The sequence below is a fragment of the Penicillium manginii genome (assembly GCF_028828005.1).
Source record: "Penicillium manginii strain IBT 31320 chromosome Unknown utg000005l:1.0-5665137.0:1.0-5668048.0, whole genome shotgun sequence".
NCBI classification, from domain to species: domain Eukaryota; kingdom Fungi; phylum Ascomycota; class Eurotiomycetes; order Eurotiales; family Aspergillaceae; genus Penicillium; species Penicillium manginii.
Window position 1 is genome coordinate 2,812,463 of NW_026643106.1, and position 24,768 is coordinate 2,837,230.

General features: G+C 49.6%; 7 protein-coding genes across 7 annotated transcripts; 5 read left to right on the forward strand and 2 right to left on the reverse strand.

Annotated features, from left to right (window-relative positions):
- Positions 1 to 795: 795 nt before the first annotated feature.
- On the forward strand, positions 796 to 2,267 carry N7533_007445 (uncharacterized protein; the record flags this gene model as incomplete). The annotated part of the gene is made up of 2 exons (XM_057104095.1): positions 796 to 1,539; positions 1,656 to 2,267. The coding sequence occupies 2 exons, from the start codon at positions 796 to 798 to the stop codon at positions 2,265 to 2,267; spliced, it is 1,356 nt and encodes a 451-aa protein (XP_056959052.1).
- A 5,692-nt stretch (positions 2,268 to 7,959) lies between these two features.
- On the reverse strand, positions 7,960 to 8,732 carry N7533_007446 (60S ribosomal protein eL34; the record flags this gene model as incomplete). The annotated part of the gene is made up of 4 exons (XM_057104096.1): positions 7,960 to 8,148; positions 8,376 to 8,499; positions 8,630 to 8,643; positions 8,709 to 8,732. The coding sequence occupies 4 exons, from the start codon at positions 8,730 to 8,732 to the stop codon at positions 7,960 to 7,962; spliced, it is 351 nt and encodes a 116-aa protein (XP_056959053.1).
- A 481-nt stretch (positions 8,733 to 9,213) lies between these two features.
- On the forward strand, positions 9,214 to 13,773 carry prp8 (U4/U6-U5 snRNP complex subunit PRP8; the record flags this gene model as incomplete). Its single annotated transcript, XM_057104097.1, has 1 exon — positions 9,214 to 13,773. One exon carries the CDS (start codon positions 9,214 to 9,216, stop codon positions 13,771 to 13,773), a length of 4,560 nt encoding a protein of 1,519 aa, XP_056959054.1.
- Positions 13,774 to 13,799: 26 nt separating this feature from the next.
- On the forward strand, positions 13,800 to 16,193 carry N7533_007448 (Pre-mRNA-processing-splicing factor 8A; the record flags this gene model as incomplete). The annotated part of the gene is made up of 1 exon (XM_057104098.1): positions 13,800 to 16,193. One exon carries the CDS (start codon positions 13,800 to 13,802, stop codon positions 16,191 to 16,193), a length of 2,394 nt encoding a protein of 797 aa, XP_056959055.1.
- A 2,413-nt stretch (positions 16,194 to 18,606) lies between these two features.
- N7533_007449 (SANT/Myb-like DNA-binding domain-containing protein) lies at positions 18,607 to 19,654 on the forward strand (the record flags this gene model as incomplete). Its single annotated transcript, XM_057104099.1, has 2 exons — positions 18,607 to 19,463; positions 19,504 to 19,654. 2 exons carry the CDS (start codon positions 18,607 to 18,609, stop codon positions 19,652 to 19,654), a joined length of 1,008 nt encoding a protein of 335 aa, XP_056959056.1.
- A 369-nt stretch (positions 19,655 to 20,023) lies between these two features.
- On the forward strand, positions 20,024 to 21,256 carry cox5b (cytochrome c oxidase subunit IV; the record flags this gene model as incomplete). Its single annotated transcript, XM_057104100.1, has 6 exons — positions 20,024 to 20,117; positions 20,278 to 20,331; positions 20,559 to 20,717; positions 20,833 to 20,933; positions 20,995 to 21,085; positions 21,168 to 21,256. 6 exons carry the CDS (start codon positions 20,024 to 20,026, stop codon positions 21,254 to 21,256), a joined length of 588 nt encoding a protein of 195 aa, XP_056959057.1.
- Positions 21,257 to 21,989: 733 nt separating this feature from the next.
- N7533_007451 (purine-cytosine permease family protein) lies at positions 21,990 to 23,826 on the reverse strand (the record flags this gene model as incomplete). The annotated part of the gene is made up of 5 exons (XM_057104101.1): positions 21,990 to 22,073; positions 22,143 to 22,848; positions 22,909 to 23,095; positions 23,157 to 23,307; positions 23,359 to 23,826. 5 exons carry the CDS (start codon positions 23,824 to 23,826, stop codon positions 21,990 to 21,992), a joined length of 1,596 nt encoding a protein of 531 aa, XP_056959058.1.
- Between the last annotated feature and the right edge of the window lie 942 nt (positions 23,827 to 24,768).

The following is a 24,768-nucleotide window of genomic DNA, read 5'->3' on the forward strand; positions in this document are numbered from 1 at the left end:
TTGGTGAGAGGTCTGCAGGTGTCCGCTACCAAAAACAATCATCCCCTTAGGGTCATTTTGGTCTACAAAACTCTTTGTAACACTAGATCGAGCCGCCTTGGGTCACCTGTGAGATCATTGGCTAACACCTGTGCTATGGAGTGTTGTTGCACTAGGTAGATACTTGGGCACTTTTAACAGGATGAGAACCCCCTAACATGCCGCTGTATGGCTGTGAGTGCCGTCCACTCTCACTCCCACCCCCGCCGTTCGCCTCTTCTCTACCTAATAGTACAGCCCTGACCCACATATCTATGTTTGCTTTAGGCGATGGGATGCAGGATCCTATGGCTATTTGCAGCTGCTGAAGCATGTGCTAAATGAGCTGGTGGAGAAAATTATCATTTAATTTATTTTTATTTTTAATGTATTTTATTTTCACAGAACAGGAAGAAAAAAAAAGTGTACAGCTCAAATTCTGTCTGGAGTCTTGAATGGCGACGTCCGAGCCATGACAGTCACCTTGGCTACTTCTACGTTGGCCTTGCCTTCAAAGTTTATCTCCCACCTGAGACCTCCCTCTTCTACATTTTGTTTCTCTTTTGAACTAGGTACATGTCTAAGATTGTCCTCCCGCTTGATCCAAATTTCTCCACGCAAGCGAGATATTTTGAGAGAAATTCATCCAGGATGGAAAATTATTTTCCATACTCCAGTGAGCTGGGTCAGATGGGAACTGACCAGCAGGAGCACGAGCAATACCACCCTTTGGTACAAACGAGGTCTCAATCTTCCGATACTAGGGCCCTTATCCAAATGAACTACCCCCAGTCTCACCCCTGGTCCCAGGGCGAGAACGAGAGCTGGGCGGTTTGCTCACAACCGCCAGGATCTGGGATGCCTTGTTCGTACTCTTATTATAGCCCTCAGTGGGGTGGCTCGGTACTGGTTTCTGAGGAGGCGACTGCATCGCCGGTGTCTCGGCCTTCGATAGCAGATCAATCATACTATACTTCCTCCCTTAGCTCAGTCTCTCCAAAGGTGAGTACTGATAACTATCTTATTACTTCGACTAGTTCTCAAGCTAATCCCTCTCACACACAGAGAAGCTTTGATCGGGAAACCTTCACAGACTGGAACGACGAATCTTTCTTTACTCCAGCCTCATTCTGTGCTCAGGATAATCCTTATCCTAGACATCCAAATGTTTCTAAGAACATGGCCCAACCTATGAAAATTCGTCCAACACCGTCACAATCTGTTTCAACGTCTCCTCGTCAGTCGCCATCGGGGTCTCTCGATAGCACCAGTCCCGCTACCAACAATGCCGTTGGTGATGATAGCTCGCCGAGAACTAGCTTCGGGGAAAATAGCGAGGAAGACCCCATGACCGAACCGCCTTATTCCGCCCTGATCTATGACGCCTTAAAAGATGCTCCGCAAAGAAAGCTGACCCTCCAAGATATTTATGGATGGTTTCAACGCAATACCAACAAGGACAGAGATCCAACTTCGAGAGGTTGGCAGAATAGCATCCGTCATAATCTGTCAATGAACCAGGTATGTTTCCCTGCTTCTTGAATCCTTGGTAACTCCCTCTTGCGGTGTTTCCTCGGGGAAATCAACATTCAATTCTGGGAAGACGGGAATATTAATACTAACATGACTTTTTTTAGGGGTTCGAGGCCATCAAGGGCGAAGGCAAAGACAATAAACCAGTCAATTTTTGGCGCTTGACAGACAAAGCGTATGAAGAAGGCATTCAATCGACGACCCGATATCGCAAGGCGAACCAGCGCAAGGGGCACAGCTCGGATCCCACAACGCGCGAGCGTCGACGCTCTGGGTCCAAAGGTGGGAAAGCAGCGAAAAATACGGCGGCCAGGATGCGTAATAGCCCGCATTACGAGCAGTCCAGAGACCAAAAATACGAGAATTCGATGTCACATAAACCCCGCTCGCTTGGTCAGCCTCATCGACAACTGCGATGTCCCCCCATTGGCGCTCCACAAAGCAGTGCTAGCATATCTCCCTACCAGATGACTCTAGGGCCGACCCCATCCGGACTTCCCATCACCAGCTCATCTCAAAACCACGCTCCTGATGAGGTGATCAGCTGCACAACCCCTCCTCCTGGAAACTATCCTGTCTTCTATGGCACTGGAGGAGGATTGGAACCTTCGGCCTTGAGCATGGGCCAAGGCCAACTGGGCTATTATGGACCAGTCTATTCCCACCATGAACTTGGTGTTAGCCCCGATACTGCAACTGATCTCCAATATGTGTGAGGATGAGAGGGGGTGGGGCGCATCGAAAGGAGAGGGGGTGAGGGCAAAAGGGCAGATGCACAGCTTACTATGCATCTATCTCATTTCTTTTTTTTGTGATTTTTTTTCCCTTCTTGTTGGGTTTCATTCAATTTTTTCTTCCATGTCTTTTTTATCTACATACATTGTCTACGAGTTATGGATTTCTCTGATCAGGGTCTATCTGGTTATTGAATAAATTAGAGAGTCACGGTGCATCAAATTTTTTCTCCTATCTGAGCGGGCAGATTTCTGGTGTCAAAAAAGGCGGGTCATCATCTTGCGAGCCATTCGCTTTCAGGGTCTGGACTTTGATTGGTTTATTTTGTTTTCATTCTGTGACTTGGTGTTCCGAATTCTCCTTTGCTTGCATTAGTGGTTGTTAACAATTTTGCTATTTCCATGCTTGGACTAGTCAAGTGTATTGATTATCATGTCAAAAGTACCACATAACATCCATACAACGTAGATCTACCTCTCCGTATTTAATTTACCCGCTAAGCTTTAGATCTATGGGTGGTACATTACCCCCGGCTGAAATTTCCATATTCCTCGGATTCCTCACGATTGGGCAGCATTGTTCATATTGTCAACATCTTTCATCAGATACATGTACATGTAGATCACCCATTCTATTGGGTCGGGAAGATTGCCGAGGCAAAATCTAAATTAGAAGTGAGTGCCGGCTTCCATTGCCACCGCATTTCACACGCTATACGATCGCACGGATGCACGGATGCGCGGTATATGCAAGGCCAAGTGGTGTCGCAGAGTGCGGGAAAGAGGATTCCGAAGTGGCCACCTCGCCCTCGCGACTTCATCCAAGAAGACCCAGTGACTTCCCTACTCTGTCCTCTTTCACATTGTGCGTTAGGCCCGGCTATATCACCTAACTTAGCCGCCTCAACTTCGCCTCCGCTGGGATGGGCTGGGCCAGGGTTTTAATCCCCTCGTGTCAGTCTATTGACGGGGCTGCAGTACTCCGTACTTTTTATTACATACAATCTTTCCAGCGTGACGCGAACAAACCTTGGCGTTGCAAAATCTGGTACCTAAACTAAGATGTGCTTGAGTCATGTACCCAGCAACCGAAACTTGATCCCACTCTCGATGCACACTATCTTCTTCAGAGCTCGGGGAATAGGGGAGATACCCCTGTCATCTGGCCCAGATCATGCTGGGAAGCCGGCTTCTATGGGTCTCCTGTCTGAAATGATGCAGGCCAGAATCATCGGTGAAAGTGACTAGTGGTTATGGTGGGCTCGCGTGATCGGAATCGACAATGACAGGGGATCCCGGTACTACTCAAATACTGCCTATTTTGGATACGATATACCCCTGGGCGAGTTGCGATCAATCAAAACTTACTCAACAAAGCTTACAGGGAGAGAAGCTGAAGGGTTTGTTTAGACGTTCATGGGACTACAGTACTAGCAGCTCGGCCCGAACCGTGTTAGTTTCGCTCGAGCTCCTCCCACTCTCATCTAGTCGTCTCCTCTTTCTTCTCACATTTGGGATATGGGTCTACATATGTACTCTATGTTCTTCGGTGCCAATTTTCATCTGTGCTACCTTCGTGGAGTCGTGGAGCTGGCGTTTCTGTACTCCGTACGCCATTGAAATTATAGTTGACAGCTGTAGTACCGTTCACAAAACACCTGGAGGCGGCGATTCGCACTAAGGTAGCGCGGGCCGTGCGATCCAAGGCCCCTTGGGGAACCTATCGGGGTGGTTGATAAAGCCATTTGTAGCCTCCAATTAATTTACCCCAAACCGCATAGTATCCTGGTATGTGTGCCCACGTTGGCATCAAAGGTACCTTTCCCCCTCCTACTGCACATGTACAACCTATCCAAGACGAAGCATGATGTCGAGTTTGCAGCCATTTGTTATTAAATGACCTCATGAAGCAGGCTTCCCACGTCGAGGGATCTTCAGTCTCGATGCCCTCGGCTAGTAGGGTCCATCCTGTCAAGGGCTATGACAAGACTGGTATGGACGGGATCATGCTATAGGATCCTAGGGGTCGGAAAAACGTTCCGATGCATGTCTCTTTCCTGGTGGAGCCTAGATGATACAGCTAGTAACGGTATTGGCATGTTCTCTAGATCTCTATTGTGAATCTGTGTCGTACATTATGTACAAGCCCCGGGGCAGTTAAGCCGATGTCATGTGGGGCCCAGTTAAATCACTGGCCGAGATTTTGACAGATCGCCTCCAGGTAGATACCCTGTTTTTGGGATTGCTGCACCAAGAAGGATCGGCTGGCAGTTAGACTGACATCCCATGATCGTTCTGCTCCCTGCTCGAATTGGCCAAAGGTATTGTCTCTAATTTTTCTATCATGTTCCCTGTGATTGACTTTTTTCCCCAAGTACTTCTTTCGCCACTCATATATCCTTTGGGATGGAAATTTTCTCCGTTTTCTTGTGTGCCATTCCATCGGTGTTTTAGATCGGCAGCCTGTGGATCTGCAGAAGCCATGACAGCCCATCATCGATAGTTTTGCGGGCCCCCCCCCCCGCCAGGCGCCTACAAAAATGCACGTTCTGTAATCGGATCACTGGCCGTTTTCTGATATATCAACTACGGGTCCCAGGGGGAAAAAAGAAAACAACGAACCATTCCTTGTTTTGGGTTTCTCGATTTTCGATCCATCAAGGTAGAAACTATCAAGGAAATCATCTATCCTGATGATGTGCCGATGTACTTCAGCTGATTCTGTCTAAATACTCCTTATTCTGGGCGAATTCGCTGTTAATCAATTCCTTATCAGGAATATGGAGGCGAACAGCAATCTTGGTCTTGAAGTCCGAAGCGTCATCAATATGCCACCTCCACCTTTTGTGCATCATTGTACAAGTGCATCATATCTATGCTCAAGGGCTCGGTAAAGCTGACATTGCAAACCCTATCTGCCGGGCGCCTGTAGGTTGAAACAAGCCGTTTCAACAGCTGGCAGACGCATAATTTTGAGACGTTTAAATTAGATACTAAATAGGCACCAAGGCCAATCCATGGTGGAGTAGTCCATGCTGGGATACAGGGCAAAAGCTCTGACCGCTCTGACCAGCGGTCTAGTTCAGTTATAGATTACCTAAATTCAGGTCCGTGCCATCCCGCTGCTGACATGAAGGCTGGGGTGGGTGGGTATTGGAGCTGCGAATAAAAAAAAGCAAAAACGGGCAAATAGAAATCCAGCAGGAAACTTCGGAGCGAAAAAAGACCTCCGGTTGACTAGACCGACAGTCCGCTGGAAGAGATCGACAAATTTGGAGTTTTTACATGCCGATCGATGCAGGGTAGCGGCTTAATGCCAGGGTTCATCGACTGCCACGTACTGCCTATGATGTAGAAACATGCGGAGAGAAATCTGCCAGGGCATACTTGCAGTTAGACTAATGACCATCTTACGGTTCCCGTGTCCAAGTATCCCCTTAGGCCCTCGATCTGACTGGTTGGAATAGGGCGGAAATGAGGGACCGAAAGGACAATGGCTAGAACGCTTTTGTTTTTTTGTTTGTCGTGCATAATCCGTACGTACATGGACAATGCACTCTCTTCCAACCCAGTGATTTGGTAAATTTTGGCCTCAAATAAGTGGCCTCGAGGCGAACTCTCCTGTCAAGGTTGCATACTGCATAGTGGTGTGTTGGAACGTGGGCTTGGGCACCCCCTTCAATATACGCACGGGTACTTTAATTAACTTGGTCTATGAGAGTTGTCTGATTCTCTATGCCGTTTTTCCTTTCTTTTCTTTTTCGCCCCTAGTACATAGTATGCAGATTTTCGGCTGGCTCCATACTCGGCTCTGACAGGTGTCAGGCGTGGCCTTCATTAGAAAGAAAGTACTCCTACCGGGAACGGGGGAGACTCGTGTTCCCAACGGGGTTATGGTTCTAGTTATGTCAACCGTTGATAAAACTTGAACAAAACTTAAAACAGTACTACTAGTATTATTGATGCTTGGTTTTGAAGCTGAGAAGATATTGATCTCTAGTCCATAGTTCCAAGGCAGATCTAGGGTTTGCATCGGAGATAATTCAACCACCTGGGCAGCAAAGAAGATTTCCGCAAAATATATCTGGTTGCCCAGTGCGGAGTACTCCTTAGTCTGTATTGGGCACGCCCGATTACTACTATTTACTACTACTAGTACTGGTAGTATCCACCATCTGACCAAAGTACCTTCAATGAAAATAGATACGAGGCTGGCGTTGACAGGCATCGTCTGAGATATATAGATCCTGTCGGTCTAATTCCTGGTTTCTGTCGATTCCCCACCCCCTGGCAGACGCGACCACTCCCAGGGGACCCGCAAAGCGACTCCGAATATTCATCGCCAGACCGGCGAAAGGCTCGAGCCAACCTTGGAACTAGTAGTAGTACTTTCGTACCGTCAGGGAAGTATTCTTTCATGTTCTACCACCACATAGCTACATAGAGCCTTGAACTCTGGCTCGACCACCAGGGCACCTGGGCTGCAACCTTGGAACTGGGCCGTGGGAAGTCCAATGCGATCTGAATGTGCCTATGACAGCATCTCAAGCTACCATGTGCCTGTAGCCTGTGACAAATATTTTCCGGGTCTACGATAGCCATCTCGAAGATCAAGATCCAGAAATTTGGGGAAACAGCGGTGTCAGGGGCAACAATGAGCCTTCAGCTCCCGTACCCCCCCCTATTCACACGGACTACATATATCGCCCCCAGTGCCTGCATGAGTAGCTGAGATTTGAATATACTAGTAGTACTTAGTACTGCCCAGGTGCCAGTGGGAGGGTCTGACAAGCCCTCTCCAGCCACCGGGGTTGAATCGAATATTATTCTCTCCCTGGATAATAGTACTCAGTACAATATACGATCAATTGCTGTGGTTCATACTCTCCGGAGCTGCGTGATAGCGTTATCCAACTGCGTCACCCGGGTTTTGCGAGTCAAGCTGCAGGGCAGCATGGCGACGAAATTACTCCTGTCGCTGTGTTGGCTGGTTCTCGGCCAACTCTCGAGACAAGGATGAGGTCTAGCCCGTGTCGCAAGGTCTCCTCATTGCACATGTTGAAGTTCTTGGCGATTGATCTGCTGAAGTCACTAGAGACGAGGCCTGGGTCCAGACACTCATGCGTGAACATTCTATCTTGAATTACGGTGAGCGAGCTGCTGGTTTATCCCAATTCCGTTTCTACGGAGCCCAAGGGGTATGTAGACATAGATTCGCTAGACAGATGTGGCGGTGTATGGCCGGGCTGTCTGCAGAGCCTAGGTATTCGAGGTCGAAATACCACTGGTGAAATCGCCTGGTACCTTGAGCAACGTGGGTGGCTACGAGTATTATGAGATCTCGGGTTGCTCGAAACTGGCCTCAAGACACTTCGAAGGCTATGGAAACCACGAGGACAGAGCGAGATGAACTGCAATCTGCGCAGGGAGACACGATGTACCTCGATAAGGGCGAAGCCAGCAAGAATTGAGAACAATCCGAACGCAATTCGTAGAAAAATCTCGTGAAGATAGAATAAATTGGGTTTCATTTGTCTAGTCATGACCCAGATCATGAGTTCATGCTAGCGGTTCCTGTTCATCATTTTTAGATTCTAAAAGGAAGCCGTTCCCATCACTTTTCCGTAACGTTCGCTCTCCAAAAGACCAGCACCGACGAAGGCCAAGGCTTTGTTTAGCGCTTGGCAGCCTTCTCCTGGGACTCCTTGAGAACCTTCTTGACGATCTTCTGCTCCTCGATCAGGAAAGCACGGACAATGCGGTCCTTGACGCAGCCAGCGCAGCGCGAGCCACCGTAGGCACGGCTGACGTTCTTCTTGGGGCGGGAGATCTGAGCATACTCGCGGGGGCGGAGGGCGGGGACCTATGCGACGAAAAATTGTAAGTTACCAGATTTTTTGGGAGCAGAAATGCAGGGAATGCGAGTGTCGTGTGGGTGTTGGTTTCGATTGCCGGTGGTTCACGAGTTTGAGCCGATGTAATCGAGATGAGAATTTTTCAATGGCCTTCACTCGGTTTCCCCACGGTTGCCGTCCCGCACGCACACGACACCACACATTGCCGAGGAAAATTCAATAGAGGGCTACTCACACCGGGGAGCTTGATGCCACAGTCACCGCACTTGGGAGCAGTGCCCTTCTTCTTCAGGTGAAGGTAACGGAGCTCACCACCAGGGGTCTTGATGATGCGAACCTTGTTGGACCGCGTGTTGTACCTGTCGGAGGAGAAAAATAACCGTCAATATATCGTTCGAAGATCACTGGCAGTCGTTCCTAATTGTTCGCAATATCGACTGGGGCGTAAAAAGGCATTGTGGGTGGCAGGGAATTTTTTTTTAAACGTACGGGTTCCGGCGGCGCTGTAGTAGAGGGTTCGGGTCAGTAATTTTTCGAATATCATAAGGACAAATTGGATAAAACTCACGAAGGTCAATCTGTTGTTAGGCATTTTGTCGTGCTTGAGCCTCTGCGATGGTCAAGAGCGGCGGTCGTCGTCGGTTGGTAAAATGTCTAATGTCGAGATGGACGGCTCAGGTTTGTGGGTTTCTAGCGCAGATTTGGCGAGACCGCGCTAATCCCAATTGGTAAAATTTAACGGGTCCAGGTCACATGACCAGGACCCACCTCAAACTTCGCCAGACCTGGCGAAAGGAGCAGCTTTGCGTCCAGCAGAAGAGCACCGGCTGTTGGCGCTCATTTCCATCGTCATTCGGCCTTAATCGCTATCTCAATACACTCGAGCCGGCCGGCTGCTATCACATCACCTACTTTCGTGTCCTATGTCGATGATTTTCCACGTGATTTGACGCGACTTTGAGACCAACCTACGCCTAGGGTGGGCTTTCTCCCCCATCAACTACCACCATCATGGCATCTCTGCCTCCTCCCCTCCTCCTCCAGGATGGGGTGCTGCTCCCCCACCTATGCCGATGGCGCCGCCGCCCCCGGGCTACCAGCCGCCTGCCGACCCGAACGTCGCAAAATTTGCGCAGAAGAAGAATGAATGGTTGCGCACCCAGCGCAATCGCTTTGGCGAGAAGCGGAAGGGAGGGTTCGTTGAGACACAGAAAGCAGACATGCCACCTGAGCATTTACGAAAAATAGTGAAGGATATTGGCGATGTTTCGCAGCGAAAATTCACCAATGAAAAACGAAGCTATCTCGGCGCGCTGAAGTTCATGCCCCATGCAGTTCTCAAGCTCCTTGAAAACATGCCAATGCCTTGGGAATCAGCTAGAGAGGTCAAGGTTCTATATCACGTTAATGGATGCTTGACCATGGTCAATGAGACTCCCCGCGTTATCGAGCCAGTCTTCCATGCCCAATGGGCCACAATGTGGATGTCCATGCGCCGAGAGAAGAGTGACCGCAGACACTTTAAGCGCATGCGATTCCCTCCCTTCGATGACGAAGAACCTCCACTTTCATGGTCTGAAAACATTGAGGATGTCGAACCGCTGGAGCCGATCCAGATGGAGCTCGATGAAGAAGAAGACGCGGCAGTCTACGAATGGTTTTACGATCACCGACCTCTCCTAGATACGCCCCACGTTAACGGACCAAGCTATAAGACCTGGAATCTGTCACTCCCGCAAATGGCGACTCTTCACCGACTGAGTCACCAACTCTTGAGCGATGTTGTCGATGAAAATTACTTCCACATGTTCGACCTTAACAGTTTCTTTACCGCTAAGGCCCTCAACGTTGCTATCCCAGGTGGCCCTCGCTTCGAGCCCTTGTACAAAGATATCGACCCGAACGACGAGGATTTCAGCGAATTCAACGCTATCGACCGCATCATCTTCCGCGCTCCCATCCGAACCGAATACCGCGTTACCTTCCCCTTCCTGTATAATACCCTTCCCCGAAGCGTGAAGCTTGCCTGGTACTCTCACCCCCAGGTAGTCTACGTTCGCACTGAAGATCCGAACCTCCCCGCCTTCTACTTCGATCCTGTCATTAACCCGATCTCCTCTCGTTCTGTTGCGCCGAAGAACATCACCGTCAGCCACGAAGATGAGATATTTGGATCCGACAATGAAGATGACTTTGAACTTCCTGGAGAGGTTGAGCCATTCTTCGAGGATGAGGAACTTTACACCACAGAGACTGCTTCTGCGATCGCCCTTTGGTGGGCCCCCCACCCCTTCAACAAGCGGTCCGGTAAGATGGTTCGTGCTCAGGATGTGCCGCTGGTGAAGCAGTGGTACCTGGAGCACTGCCCCCAGGGCCAGCCTGTCAAGGTCCGCGTGTCATACCAAAAGCTGCTCAAGACCTTTGTTCTCAACGAGTTGCATAAGAACAAGCCGAAGGCCCAGAACAAGCAGAGTCTCTTGAAGACCTTGAAGACGACCAAATTCTTCCAGCAAACAACAATTGACTGGGTGGAGGCTGGCTTGCAAGTTTGCCGCCAAGGTTTCAACATGTTGAACCTGCTCATCCACCGCAAGAACTTGACTTACCTGCATCTCGATTACAACTTCAACCTGAAGCCCGTCAAGACTTTAACCACCAAAGAGCGAAAGAAGTCTCGTTTCGGAAATGCTTTCCACCTTATGAGAGAAATTCTCCGCCTCACGAAGTTGATTGTCGATGCTCAGGTGCAGTACCGTCTCGGCAATATTGACGCCTTCCAGTTGGCCGACGGTATCTTGTACGCTTTCAACCATGTTGGCCAGCTGACCGGCATGTACCGATACAAGTACAAGTTGATGCACCAGATTCGCTCCTGCAAGGATCTCAAGCATCTGATTTATTACCGTTTCAACTCCGGTCCTGTCGGTAAAGGACCTGGCTGTGGTTTCTGGGCTCCCGCGTGGCGTGTCTGGCTGTTTTTCATGCGTGGTATCATTCCTCTGCTCGAGAGATGGCTTGGAAACTTGCTATCTCGTCAGTTTGAGGGCCGTCACAGCAAGGGTGTTGCGAAGACTGTCACTAAGCAGCGTGTGGAGTCTCACTTCGACCTGGAACTTCGAGCCTCCGTCATGGCGGATCTGATGGACATGATGCCTGAGGGTATCAAGCAGAACAAGGTCAATGTTGTCCTGCAACACTTGTCAGAAGCTTGGAGATGCTGGAAGAGTAACATTCCCTGGAAGGTTCCTGGCCTGCCTGCACCTATCGAGAACATTATTCTTCGTTATGTGAAGAGCAAGGCTGACTGGTGGATTTCCGTCGCTCACTACAACCGAGAGAGAATTCGTCGTGGTGCCACCGTTGATAAAACGGTCGCTAAGAAGAATTTGGGCCGACTTACTCGTCTTTGGCTCAAGTCGGAACAAGAGCGCCAGCACAACTACCTCAAGGATGGTCCCTATGTCTCCTCGGAGGAGGCCGTGGCTATCTATACCACCATGGTTCATTGGTTGGAGTCACGCAAGTTCTCGCCCATCCCATTCCCCAGTGTCTCATATAAGCACGACACAAAGATCCTGATTCTTGCTCTGGAGCGACTTCGTGAATCTTATTCCGTCAAAGGCAGACTGAACCAGAGCCAGCGTGAAGAGCTTGCTCTTATCGAGCAGGCATATGATTCTCCTGGAACCACTCTGGCCCGTATCAAGCGATTCCTCTTGACCCAACGAGCTTTCAAGGAGGTTGGAATTGACATGAATGATAACTATAACAACATCAACCCTGTCTACGACATCGAGCCCATCGAGAAGATTACGGATGCCTACCTGGACCAGTATCTCTGGTACCAGGCTGAACAGCGTCATCTGTTCCCCGCCTGGATCAAACCCTCCGACTCAGAAGTACCGCCGCTGTTGACCTACAAGTGGACTCAAGGAATTAACAATCTTTCCAATGTTTGGGAGACCGCAGAGGGTGAAACCAATGTCATGATTGAAACTGAATTGTCTAAGGTCTACGAGAAGATTGATCTGACCCTGTTGAATCGAATGCTTCGTTTGATCATGGACCACAATTTGGCTGACTACATTACCTCTAAGAACAACGTTCAGCTTAGCTACAAGGACATGAACCACACCAACAGCTATGGTATGATTCGTGGTCTTCAATTCTCTGGCTTCGTGTTCCAGTACTACGGATTGATGATCGATCTTCTACTTCTCGGTCTGCAGCGCGCTAGCGAGATGGCTGGCCCGCCCCAGAGCCCCAATGACTTCTTGCAGTTCCGTGATCGGGCTACTGAGACCCGACATCCTATCCGACTTTATACCCGTTATGTCGACAAGATTTGGGTTTTCTTCCGATTCGATGCCGACGAGTCTCGCGATCTGATTCAGCGATTCTTGACCGAGAACCCGGATCCCAACTTCGAGAATGTTATTGGTTACAAGAATAAGAAGTGCTGGCCTCGCGATTGCCGCATGCGTTTGATGCGTCACGATGTCAATTTAGGTCGTGCTGTCTTCTGGGATCTGAAGAATCGTCTTCCCCGTTCCATCACGACTATTGACTGGGACGACACATTTGCCAGCGTGTACAGCAAGGACAATCCCAACCTCTTGTTCTCCATGAACGGCTTCGAGGTCCGCATTCTCCCCAAGTGCCGAAACCAGAATGAAGAGTTCAATGTCAAGGACAGCGTGTGGTCTTTGGTCGACAACTCCACCAAGGAGCGCACAGCCCATGCCTTCCTTCAGGTCACAGAGGAAGACATCCAGAAGTTCAACAACCGTATTCGCCAAATTCTGATGTCCTCGGGATCTACTACATTCACCAAGATTGCCAATAAGTGGAACACGGCGCTCATTGCCCTCTTCACATACTACCGTGAGGCGGCAGTGTCTACTGTGAACTTGCTTGACACCATCGTCAAGTGCGAGACGAAGATTCAGACTCGCGTCAAGATCGGATTGAATTCCAAAATGCCTTCTCGTTTCCCTCCTGCTGTGTTCTACACCCCTAAGGAGCTTGGAGGTCTTGGTATGATTTCGGGATCCCATATCCTCATCCCTACCAGTGACAAGCGTTGGTCTAAACAGACCGATACTGGAATTACCCACTTCCGGGCTGGTATGTCTCATGACGAGGAAACTCTGATCCCGAACATCTTCCGATACATTGTCCCCTGGGAGTCTGAGTTCATTGATTCTCAAAGAGTCTGGATGGAATACTCCCAGAAGCGCATGGAAGCGCAACAACAGAACCGTCGTTTGACCCTTGAGGATCTTGAGGACAGCTGGGACCGTGGTCTCCCACGTATCAACACTCTCTTCCAGAAGGACCGAAGCACTCTTAGCTTTGACAAGGGTTTCCGTCTTCGTGCCGAGTTCAAACAGTACCAGTTAATGAAGAGCAATCCGTTCTGGTGGACTAGCCAGCGCCATGATGGTAAATTGTGGAATCTCAATGCCTACCGAACAGATGTAATCCAAGCATTGGGTGGTGTGGAAACCATCCTGGAGCACACCTTGTTCAAGGCCACTGCCTTCCCCTCTTGGGAGGGTCTGTTCTGGGAGAAAGCTAGCGGTTTCGAGGTTCGTTACCACCCCTTTAGCCCCTCACCTCGCGAACGATGACTAACTTGAGAAAATTATAGGAAAGCATGAAGTTCAAGAAGCTCACGAACGCCCAGCGTTCTGGTCTTAACCAAATTCCCAATCGTCGATTCACTCTCTGGTGGTCACCCACGATTAACCGAGCTAACGTCTATGTTGGTTTCCAAGTGCAACTGGATCTGACTGGTATTTTCTTGCACGGCAAGATTCCCACTTTGAAGATTTCCCTGATTCAGATCTTCCGTGCCCATTTGTGGCAGAAGATCCACGAATCTGTGGTTATGGATTTGTGCCAAGTGTTTGATCAGGAACTTGAGCAACTTGGCATCGAGGCTGTTCAGAAGGAAACGATTCACCCCCGTAAATCGTATAAGATGAACAGTTCTTGTGCGGATATCCTTCTTTTCGCCACTAACAAGTGGAATGTTACTCGACCTTCCCTGCTCTTCGATACCAAGGATGTATACGAGCCCACGACCACGAACAAATTCTGGATTGATGTGCAGCTGAGATATGGTGACTACGACTCTCATGACATTGAGCGATATGTTCGTGCCAAGTATCTTGACTACACTACCGATAGCATGAGTATCTATCCCTCAGCGACCGGATTGATGATCGGTATTGATCTTTCCTACAACTTGTACTCGGCTTATGGCCAGTACTTCCCTGGCCTGAAGACTCTTGCCCAGCAAGCCATGGCGAAGATCATGAAGGCCAACCCTGCCTTGTACGTTTTGCGTGAACGTATTCGCAAGGGTCTGCAGCTGTACGCCTCAGAGAGCAACCAGGAGTTCTTGAACTCTCAGAATTACTCTGAGCTTTTCAGTCCTCAGATTCAACTGTTCATTGATGACACCAACGTTTACCGTGTGACAATCCACAAGACCTTCGAGGGTAACTTGACCACGAAGCCCATCAATGGTGCCATCTTCATCTTCAATCCTCGAACCGGCCAGCTGTTCTTGAAGATCATCCACACCAGTGTCTGGGCGGGACAGAAGCGTCTTGGTCAATTGGCTAAGTGGAAGACAGCTGAAGAAGTTGCTGCCCTCATTCGGTCACTGCCTGTTGAAGAACAGCCGAAGCAGCTGATTGTTACTCGAAAGGGTCTTTTGGATCCTCTCGAAGTCCATTTGCTCGACTTCCCCAATATCTCCATCCGCGCCTCCGAGCTTCAACTGCCGTTCCAAGCTGCCATGAAGGTTGAGAAGCTGGCGGATATGATCCTCCGTGCTACTGAGCCTCAAATGGTTCTCTTCAACCTGTATGATGAGTGGCTAAAGTCCATCTCGCCATACACTGCCTTCTCTCGTCTGATTCTCATTCTCCGTGCCCTTCACGTAAACATCGACAAGGCTAAGATCATTCTTCGCCCCGACAAGAGTGTGATCACCCAGGAGCATCACATCTGGCCTTCATTGTCCGATGAGGATTGGATTAAGGTTGAAGTGCAATTACGTGATTTGATCCTCAACGACTACGGCAAGAAGAACAATGTCAACGTGCAAAGTTTGACCGGTAGTGAAGTCCGAGATATCATTCTGGGTATGGAAATCAGTGCGCCCTCGCTGCAACGACAACAGGCCGCCGAGATTGAAAAGCAACAGGAGGAAGCGAAGCAACTTACTGCTGTTACCACCAAGACTCAAAATGTGCGAGGAGAGGACATGATTGTCACGACGACTTCGCAGTACGAGCAACAGTCATTCGCGTCAAAGACCGAGTGGCGCACTCGCGCTATCGCTACCTCGAACCTGCGGACCAGATCGAATAACATTTACGTGTCGTCTGACGACATCCGCGATGATGGATTCACTTACATCATGCCAAAGAATATCCTCAAGCGTTTCATCACGATCGCTGATCTCCGCGTTCAAGTCACTGGTTTCATTTACGGTAACTCGCCCCCTGATAATGATCAGGTTAAGGAGGTTCGCACAATTGTCATGGTTCCTCAAGTTGGAAACACTCGGGATGTCCAGCTCCCTCACCAACTTCCTCAGCATGACTACCTCAACGGCCTTGAGCCGCTGGGTGTCATCCACACCGTTTCGGGCAATGAGCCACCCTACATGTCTGCAGCAGATGTCACACAACATGCCCGTCTGATGAACTCGCACTCCTCGTGGGACAAGAAGACGGTGACTATGACTGTCTCCTTTACCCCTGGTTCCGTGTCACTTTCTGCCTGGGGCCTGACTCCCGACGGATACAAGTGGGGCGCTGAGAACAAGGATATGAGCTCAGATCAGCCCCAAGGCTTCTCCACTAGCATGGGTCAAAAGTGCCAGCTGCTTCTCAGTGATCGCGTTCGCGGTTATTTCCTTGTCCCCGAGGATAATCTCTGGAACTATAGTTTCATGGGTAGCTCCTTTGGCAGCGTTGAGAAGAGACCCATCTACGTGAAGATCGATACCCCCCCTTCGCTTCTACGATGACCAGCATCGTCCTCTGCATTTCCAGAACTTCGCCGAACTGGAAGACATCTGGGTCGATCGCTCGGATAACTTTGAGTAGAGTATATTTGATGGGCGTTTTTACATCCATTTGTTGGATTTTTTGGGCGAATGTATTCTTATTATGTACCTTTCCTTCTCTTTATTTTTTTTGGTGTTCGTGTATCATGACAATCATAATCTCATGTATTGAAAGCGAGGAAAAAGCAATACGCACTACTTATTGATTTTGCCATCTCAACCTTCTGTTCAGTAGTACTATTAGTAGTATTTCCTTTCCGTAGAGCCTTGGAATGTGGCCGTCACCGATTGGAACATCTGATGCCCACCACTAGTTACGTATACTTCATAATGCTAGTCTCTTATTGAGCTCGTTCAAGCTGCTTCGGTCATCCAAGGTTGGACACTTCGAGTCGCAATATCATAAAGTTATAAAGCAGGAGTAACCTGCTCGCTGTGAAAGGATTTCTAGGCCCTGATCTGATCGCCTGATTGACCGCACTATACGAGTATGCAGCCAGCTTTGTAATGCACAGATCGATCCTCAGCTAACCCCAGCCACGAAGCCACGCGGTTCTTGCCCTTTCCATCGCTTCAAAAGCGACAAAGAAAGAAAGTTCCATCGCCTCCGAGAATCGCATGACGGTGATTGTGCGCTTGTGGCTTCAGGGGACGGTTGTAGGTCACCGGCCTTGCGCCACCATTTCGGTCAGAGGCCCGAACCCAGCATCTTATACCTCTCTAGGAAAGACCCATTCCTTCGAGGGCCAGTGCTGTTCGAACAGACAAGAAGACCTCATCCCGCATACCAGGGGGGAGGGGGGGCAAGATGCAAGAGAAATGACACAGTGTCCTTGCCACTTGTTCCCAAGCGATTATGGCAAATTTTGAGGACTTGTTTGTCCCGGTGGGGTTGCAATGGTCCCCGGTCTGCCAGAAGACAGCCCCTTCTGCAGCTAATGTTTTCCGGCACTTTCAATGATCGTCTTATCCTTTTCCCCACTTGCCCAGTCCCAAACTAACGGTAGGATGGTATGGCAAGTTGGTGTTTCCCGTATCCGACATTCATGGCAATCAGGTTTCCAAGATGCCATATGGGAAAGGATGGAGAAGAAAAAGAGGCACAAACAACATACATGCATTGCGCAATCCAAAATGATGCAATGCAAAAAAAGCATTGGTATGTTTTGTCTCCCCGACCCATTTGGTCCCAAAAAGCCGGTCAAGACTATGCATGTTGTAAGTATGTGACAGTCTAAACCGTATAGGATCGATTGTTTTCAATAACCCTGCTGGCCATTTTCGGGACATCTGGGATCTCTGTGATTGACCCTTTGCATAGCCTTGGCGCCGAGGTGCCTAAATCACCCCTCAGCTCCTCAACGAATCGTTGGTATAGTTGCCTCTTCGGCTTACCATGACGGATGTTGATTGGCCAAGCAGTATGGTGTAGTTTCATCTACATCTCCAGCTCATTGAAAGCTTGCAGGAGTCTGCACCCGGCGAATGGAATCCCTGTCGAATCCCTGTCGGGGACACTCCACTCGTCCCCGATGCCAAATCTTACGGGCGTTGACGGGCTCTTGTCGGGCGCTTTATTCCGATTTTCGCTTTCTCGCTTCTGATGCGCCCTTCGTCCTGATCCTGGAAAGTCCCTCGACCATAATCTGCCCCGTCGGTTTAGAGAGAGACCATAATAGTTGTTGGATAATGAATCCTGCCATATAGCATAGTAGCTTTAAGGACCTTTAAAGCTCGGTTGAGTAGAATATAAAAGCCATTGGTAGAAGACGTGAAACCTTTGGAACGAAACGAAAGCTGCGCGCTTTGGGTCAAAGTCCCCCAAGGGGGCTTCGCTCCGGGGACAATTCTTTTAATTCTCTCCCCAATAAAGTCAGAGAAGCCAATCCCTGGTGGACGCATGATTAAACTGATGGGGAGGTTCGGCATAGGTTCCTTGCCCGGGCGGCCTGCAATCCAACCTGACCTATATGCGTATCCGGTGAAGAGACTTATAGAGACAGCCATGTCCGCCGTCGCATTCATATTTTTCTTTCCCGGATGACACTCAAACTGCCCCTTATACCACACACATTATGCGAGTGCTACTCACTGGGCTCCGACTGCTTGCTCCTCTCTGATATTGGAAGGCTTTCCAAATTGCCATCGTCGCTCGGCACGTGAAGCATTTTGAGACAGGTTGCAGCGACTGGCAGCGATTAGTTTTGTCATCGCAAGGATCTTTCTGTTTCGTGCTTCTTTATGTGACACATACTAGGGCCTTAAAGAGTGCCTGTTCCTCTATAGAGGGAACGTCTTGGGCTCGGACAATCTTCTTGACAAATCTTTGGAAGCTTACTATTCACCAGCCGGGAGTTCCTGGCGGTCTTGATGTATGTCCGTGTCACTGGCGGACTCTTACCGCGGCCATGCCATCAACTTTCCCTCATCGGCTAAGCATGATGATCATGGCTTGATTGCGTATGATTCGTCCGAGTCGGAGCTTCGTGACAAACTGAGCGGAGCTGTGTACGGAACCGACAATATTCCCTCCCTGTTTAATGGACAGCCGCCAACGACAGATTCGATACTACCACATCCCATACCCCAAACCAGAGATGATCCTTTATCTCATTCTATATACTCGCCTTCATCGTCGCAACAGTTACCTCACCCCCCGACATACGGCTACGATATATCAGGTCCGCTCAACAGCCCCAGGGGCCAATTTCGTTCAAGAAGCACCCGAAATGATGGCCACATATCACCGCATTTTCCGGCTTTGGCATCTCTTCTCATAAATACCAACTCCTCGGTTACAGAATCTGGCATCCTTCTTGACCCTTCGTTGCATCAGCCTCATAGCTCGATATATGACCCAGCGATGTCCCACAACGCCCTTCTGAAAACCTCTTTGCCAGAGAAGCACCATCACACACTTCCACAGTCAAGGGATTCCGAAAATATGGATGATGATATCGCTAGGCAAACAAGGCCGCCAAATGTGGTGGGACATATGGGAATGCCCGCACCTGCCCCTCGCCCCAAGGCACCCAAGACAAGATTTACCGCAGCAGAGGATGCGCTACTCGTGCATCTTAAAGAGGATAAGAACTTGACCTGGCTACAAATTCAAGACTTCTTCCCGGGTCGAACACACAATACTTTGCAGGTCCGCTACTGCCAAAGATTGAAAACGAAGGATGTAAGCTGGACGGATGAGAAGGTCAGTGTTCACTCCATCCAACTACCGTAACACTTGTCAATCAATCGAATGAGATATACTGAACAGCAGCCAGGTACAACGACTGCGGCGTGCAATAGCGCAGTACGAACAGGACCGATGGAGGATCATCTCTAGCAAAGTTGGCAAAGGATTTGGCCCTGAGGCGTGTCGAGAACGGGCCACTCTTTTAGGACGAAGCCCTTCTCGTGGATTGTAAATGATGTATGACTGTGGGACATCGGAGTATTCGGATTTCTTAGGTTCTATCGGAGCAGGATTAAGATTATGAGCAATGGCACTGTGAAGGTTTCCCATGTTAATAGTTCAAGTTTGTACGAACCATAGTTAGTTTAGTTATACCCAAGTTGTTTTTCTACCGGCCCTAGCCCTAGTTCCCTAATTTGGAACTTCCCGTGACGGCCAATCATCGCTGAGTCATCCGCAATCAGCGTCGTTTATTGGTAGCAGCTTCAGCCAATCAGACAGTACTCGGGCGGAAGCGGCATCTTCCAACTTCAATCCTCGAACCAGACTCTACCCAACCTCCTCTCTACTCCCCCCCCATTCCACCATTCTCCCCGGAGCAATGTTCCTTCAACGCACCGCATCCGCCCTCGCGCGGCGCACTCCCGCCCGCGCCTTTGCTGTCGCTCGCCCATTCTCCTCGTCCGTCGTGCGCAGTACGTGATCTCCCCCCAAGTGGCATGATCCGACATCCTCCCGACCTCGGCCCTGCACACCCTCCCCCAGAGCTCAATTGACTCTGAGGACACTCTTTTTTGGACGCTGCTTAGGCTCTATGTGTACAATCGCCAGCTAATGCGAATGTTGTTTGAACAGGCAACGCGAACAAGTGGACCCCCAAGGAGGAGGCCCCCATCCGCCAGTTCGATGGTCAGTACCTATCACGCCCTACCGCGGTCAATTGCTGGACTATGCTCTTTATTTTGGAGGTGGAACACTACAACGTCTCTTCTTCCCTTGTTCGATGCCAATATGTGGCGTTAAATGCTGGGACCGTTGATTGTGCACTTCACCTCCACAGAAGGATACACGGGTTGCCCGCGGTAGATATCATATCGTGGTTCAAAGTAGCTAATGTATCTCCTTTCTACCTACAGAGATCAAGTCTGAGGATGACCTTATCCCCCCCGGTGCCAAGGCCGGTACCATCCCTACCGACTTCAGCCAGGCCACCGGTCTCGAGCGTCTGGAGCTCATCGGAAAGATGCAGGGCATCGATATCTTCGACATGCGTCCCCTGGACGCCTCCCGCAAGGGTATGTCAAGCTCCACTACGCGATCGTTCTGCTCGATAGACCACAACTTGCCTCGTGACATCGTTCACATTTTGGCGTGAGTCAACGGCTAACCGATGAACTTTTTCGACCACAGGAACGATCGACAACCCCATCATGGTCAACGGTGCCGGTGATGAGCAATACGCCGGTTGCACTGGTTATCCCGTCGACTCCCACCAGGTTAACTGGCTGACCGTATGACGACCCCGAGAATCTGCAAGTCACCCACAGCAACACTAACCCCGTCTGCTTCTAGGTCTCCCGTGAGCGCCCCATCGAGCGCTGCAACGAGTGCGGCAACGTCGTTAAGCTGAACTACATTGGACCTGAGGAGGACCCCCACGCTCGTACGTCTCTTTTGAAGCCACCCCACCGCCCCCTCTTGTTTCCCCTAGACACCGTGAGCACAGCATACTGACCCCCTTATAGACGAGCACGACCACGGTCACCACCACCCTCCCCACGAGGAGCCCAAGACCTTCGCCGACTACGTCAAGCCCGAGTACTGGTACCGGTAAACCCGCGTCGCGCAAAATCTCTTGATACAGAGTAATCGTGCGAACTTGTCTGTCTGTCTGTCCCTGTATCAGTTCTATACTTGGCCTGTTTCCCGTCTCTTTTGTAGAATAGTTCTCAAGTGGATGAAAATGAGAGTGCCTATTGGGGTGTATTTTTGAGTTAATAATTTCTCATTATTTCTTCGCGGATCTGCAAGATTGTCGTTTGGTGATGATGTTCCCAAGATCGTAGGTAGTCTCCACCATCTGGGTTCTACCAGGGCATGCGTTCCGCTTCTCACTCTAGTAGTTGTGGGCCATTGTTTAGTAATTTACGACATGAAGGTTACGCTCATGCTTGATTTTGGCAATGATTTACTTTCTGGCTGATTCCAAGGTTGGCAAGATAAGTTGCCTCACGCCATAGCATACAATGGAAAATCTTGGAGTTCAAACCTCCAGTGTTATCGAGAAGGATATTGGAAATATGCACTTCATGTTTAGAATAAAACAAACAATAGGTATTGATGCAATGCAATGCAATGCAATGCACAGTGATAACTTTTGGGAACATGACAGACCTTGAAGCGTATCCTCGTCATGTGCACGGAGGATGTGACCTCAAGATGCAAATGTGTGAAAGTCGGTATATTAGTATACAGAATGTAGTAAAAAGAAGACGGGCATGTTGAAAATAGGCCCGAAACGGTTGAAACAGTGGGTCCGACCACAGTGGGAGGTGTGGTCCGTTTTTCTACCGGCCCACAAAATGCAGCTCCAAGTACCTGAGAGGTGGGTAAATGAGCGCCGCCCAGGAGAAGCCAATATAGTTGCCCATCTATGAATTAGCCAGGTTAGTATCGCGTTTTGGAAGAGGAAAGAATATTAGGCCAGGTTGAAAGCTTACATCAGCTCCATATTCTCCCACCAGCTTCGCAATGGGGCCAATATACCACACCTGAGCCATGCACAGGATAGCACCGACCCATCCAACGACGAAGGCGATAAAGCTCGCGATTCCGATAGGGAGCTTGGACGGGTCTCGCCACGCGGCCCAATTGTAGCCTGTTCGGAACCGGAAGATCAGGAACTCTTCGAGAATGATGGCGGTCCAGATCGCAACCCAGTAGCCCATCAATGCCAAGAAGTTTGTAAAGATCTCTGAGAGATAGCTGCGGCCGACCAGCGCGCACACAGTATAGATAATCACACCGACGGTATTCCAGATCACGCGGGGGACCTTCTCAGCGTAGCGGCCGAGAATCTGGAAGTCGACACCGGCAGAGTAGGTTGGCGCGACAGTATTGGCGATAAGGCCGAGGGCGATGATGACAGAACAGAACTTGCCGAAGCCATGAAGGGGGCCGAAACCTTCGACAATGAGGGCGCCTTGGCCTTTGTTGTAGGCGGCTGCGTACTCGGGGTAGGCATTGATGCCGGAGGCAAGACCGATACCGCAGACGATTGCCATGGTGAAGGAGCATAGCAGACCAATGAGGGTAAGGGAGAAGATTGAGGTACGAGAAGTATGTTCTGGGTAATAGACAAAGAAGTCTGCTGCCAGGGGAGCGTAGGTTATTGCTGCGCTAACACAGATGGAGAAGAAGGATAGTCTTGGTAAGATGGTAAGCCAGTTGTATTTTGCATGAAACGGAGAGATTGTGGTTAGTTACCTGTTCCCAGCCACCGTGCGTTCGTCACCAACGGAGACAGTTGATAAGTCGAATTTGGTGGATGAGACACCAAATAGAATGCAGATGACAATCAACTGAGGCAAGAATGCAAATCTTTCGTAGTAGTGGAACACTTGGATACCAAATGTAGCAACAACCCAGCTGATGATAGCAATGATGACAATACCTATGGCAGTAATGTTAGGACGATGGATCACACGAACATCCCCTTCTCACTTTCTACATACCGACAGCAACGGACATGCCACCTGGAGAAACCGCTGAAAGAATTTGGCCACCAACGACACAGTCAATCAAACAGTACCCGATCATTTGTATAAGGTTCAGCAAGACGATAATCTTGCTAGGCCACCAGCCCATCGAGTATCTGCCAAATGCCTACTCAATTGTAAGTTAACTGGCCACAATAGATAAAATGACTGGACATACCATGGTCCGGATACCAGAGATTGGGCCCCACGTAGCCATCCAAGAAGCAACCAGTGCACCGACAAGGCACCCAAAGAAGGCACATAGTGCAGAGTCCTTGAAACTAAGCCCATATACGGCAGGCCCCAACATGCCCAGAGTCACATTGTTGGCAGCAAGGTTGATGGACACCCAGAGCAAGAGTGCCTGGGCGTATGAAACCCACGAAAGCTTCTTCATGCGCTCATCTGGCGCAACGCGCTCAATGCCTCGCGCCTCAAAATTATATTCGACGAGCTGCTGCTCAAACATGCGAATCAACGAGCCTAGGCGCGTACCGATGGGGTTGTTACGGGAGGTATCTTCGGGAGGGTAGGTGCTGTCATTTTTGGTATCATGTTCATACGGAACAGGTTCTTCGGTTTGTTTAATCGAGTCTGCTTTCTCGTTCCGCGCCGCTAGGGTGGCGATTTCATTTTCCGAGGCCATGCTGCCAACCGTCAGTATGCGTATGGACAATCCCAAAAAGGGAAGAAACAGATAATCAGAAGCGCGCATGAGTTTCTTTCGCTGGAATTATCCAGATCAAGTTCGACCGTATGATCTCAGAACGGCAGCGCAACACCCGTGGAGCAAGTGTTGCACTGCCGAACACCGGTTTTCCATGCGGGCAGGTTACCACTGGATGTACCTTGATCACTGAATAAAACCTGGCTACTCGTCTTCATGGTAGCCTTCCTGGGGAGGTGAGGTGGGTTCTGTACTCGAACATTCACGAGAGGTATGTATCACCTTCCAAATGAGTCACTATAAAGCAAAGAGGCGATGTTAGCAGGGTGGCGCGAAGGGCGAGGCGCATAAGGAAACAGGATAGGCAATGGGTTCACCTGAAGATGGACTTATAAGGCGAAACACGAGTGCAACCTTGCGCGCACTAGGCGGAGAATTGCAAATGTGGGGGATTGCAAAGTGGAAAAGTGTGTGCGGAGGTGAGAAAGAAATCGCCGCGGGGAAAAAAAAGATCGGCCGCGATCTCGGCCGGTTTCCCGCCTGGGAGGGTCCCGCTCGGGTCCAACGATACGAAACGACAACGGGCGGATGCCTTATTTTTAAGTGCCGAGTCGTGGGGGATAGCTCGTAAAATTGATTACTAGTGTTTCCTGTGTGTAAAAACCTTAGCTCAGGATATGCAAGGATCGGCATGTCAATCGATTTCAAGTTTTTGTCTCGTCATGAGCTACTTGGGACGGAGAAACACATAGTATTGATCAAGGAGATAAAGAAATGAAGATGGAGAATGAAGATATCAAAAAGAATCCGTGTCACTGGCACCCAACGCAGAAGATAACGCCAAAAATAGCCAAAAGAAAATGGGTAAGAAAGTAAAAGTCATGTCAAAATAGGCGTATCAGACGCTCACCAGAAGAAAGA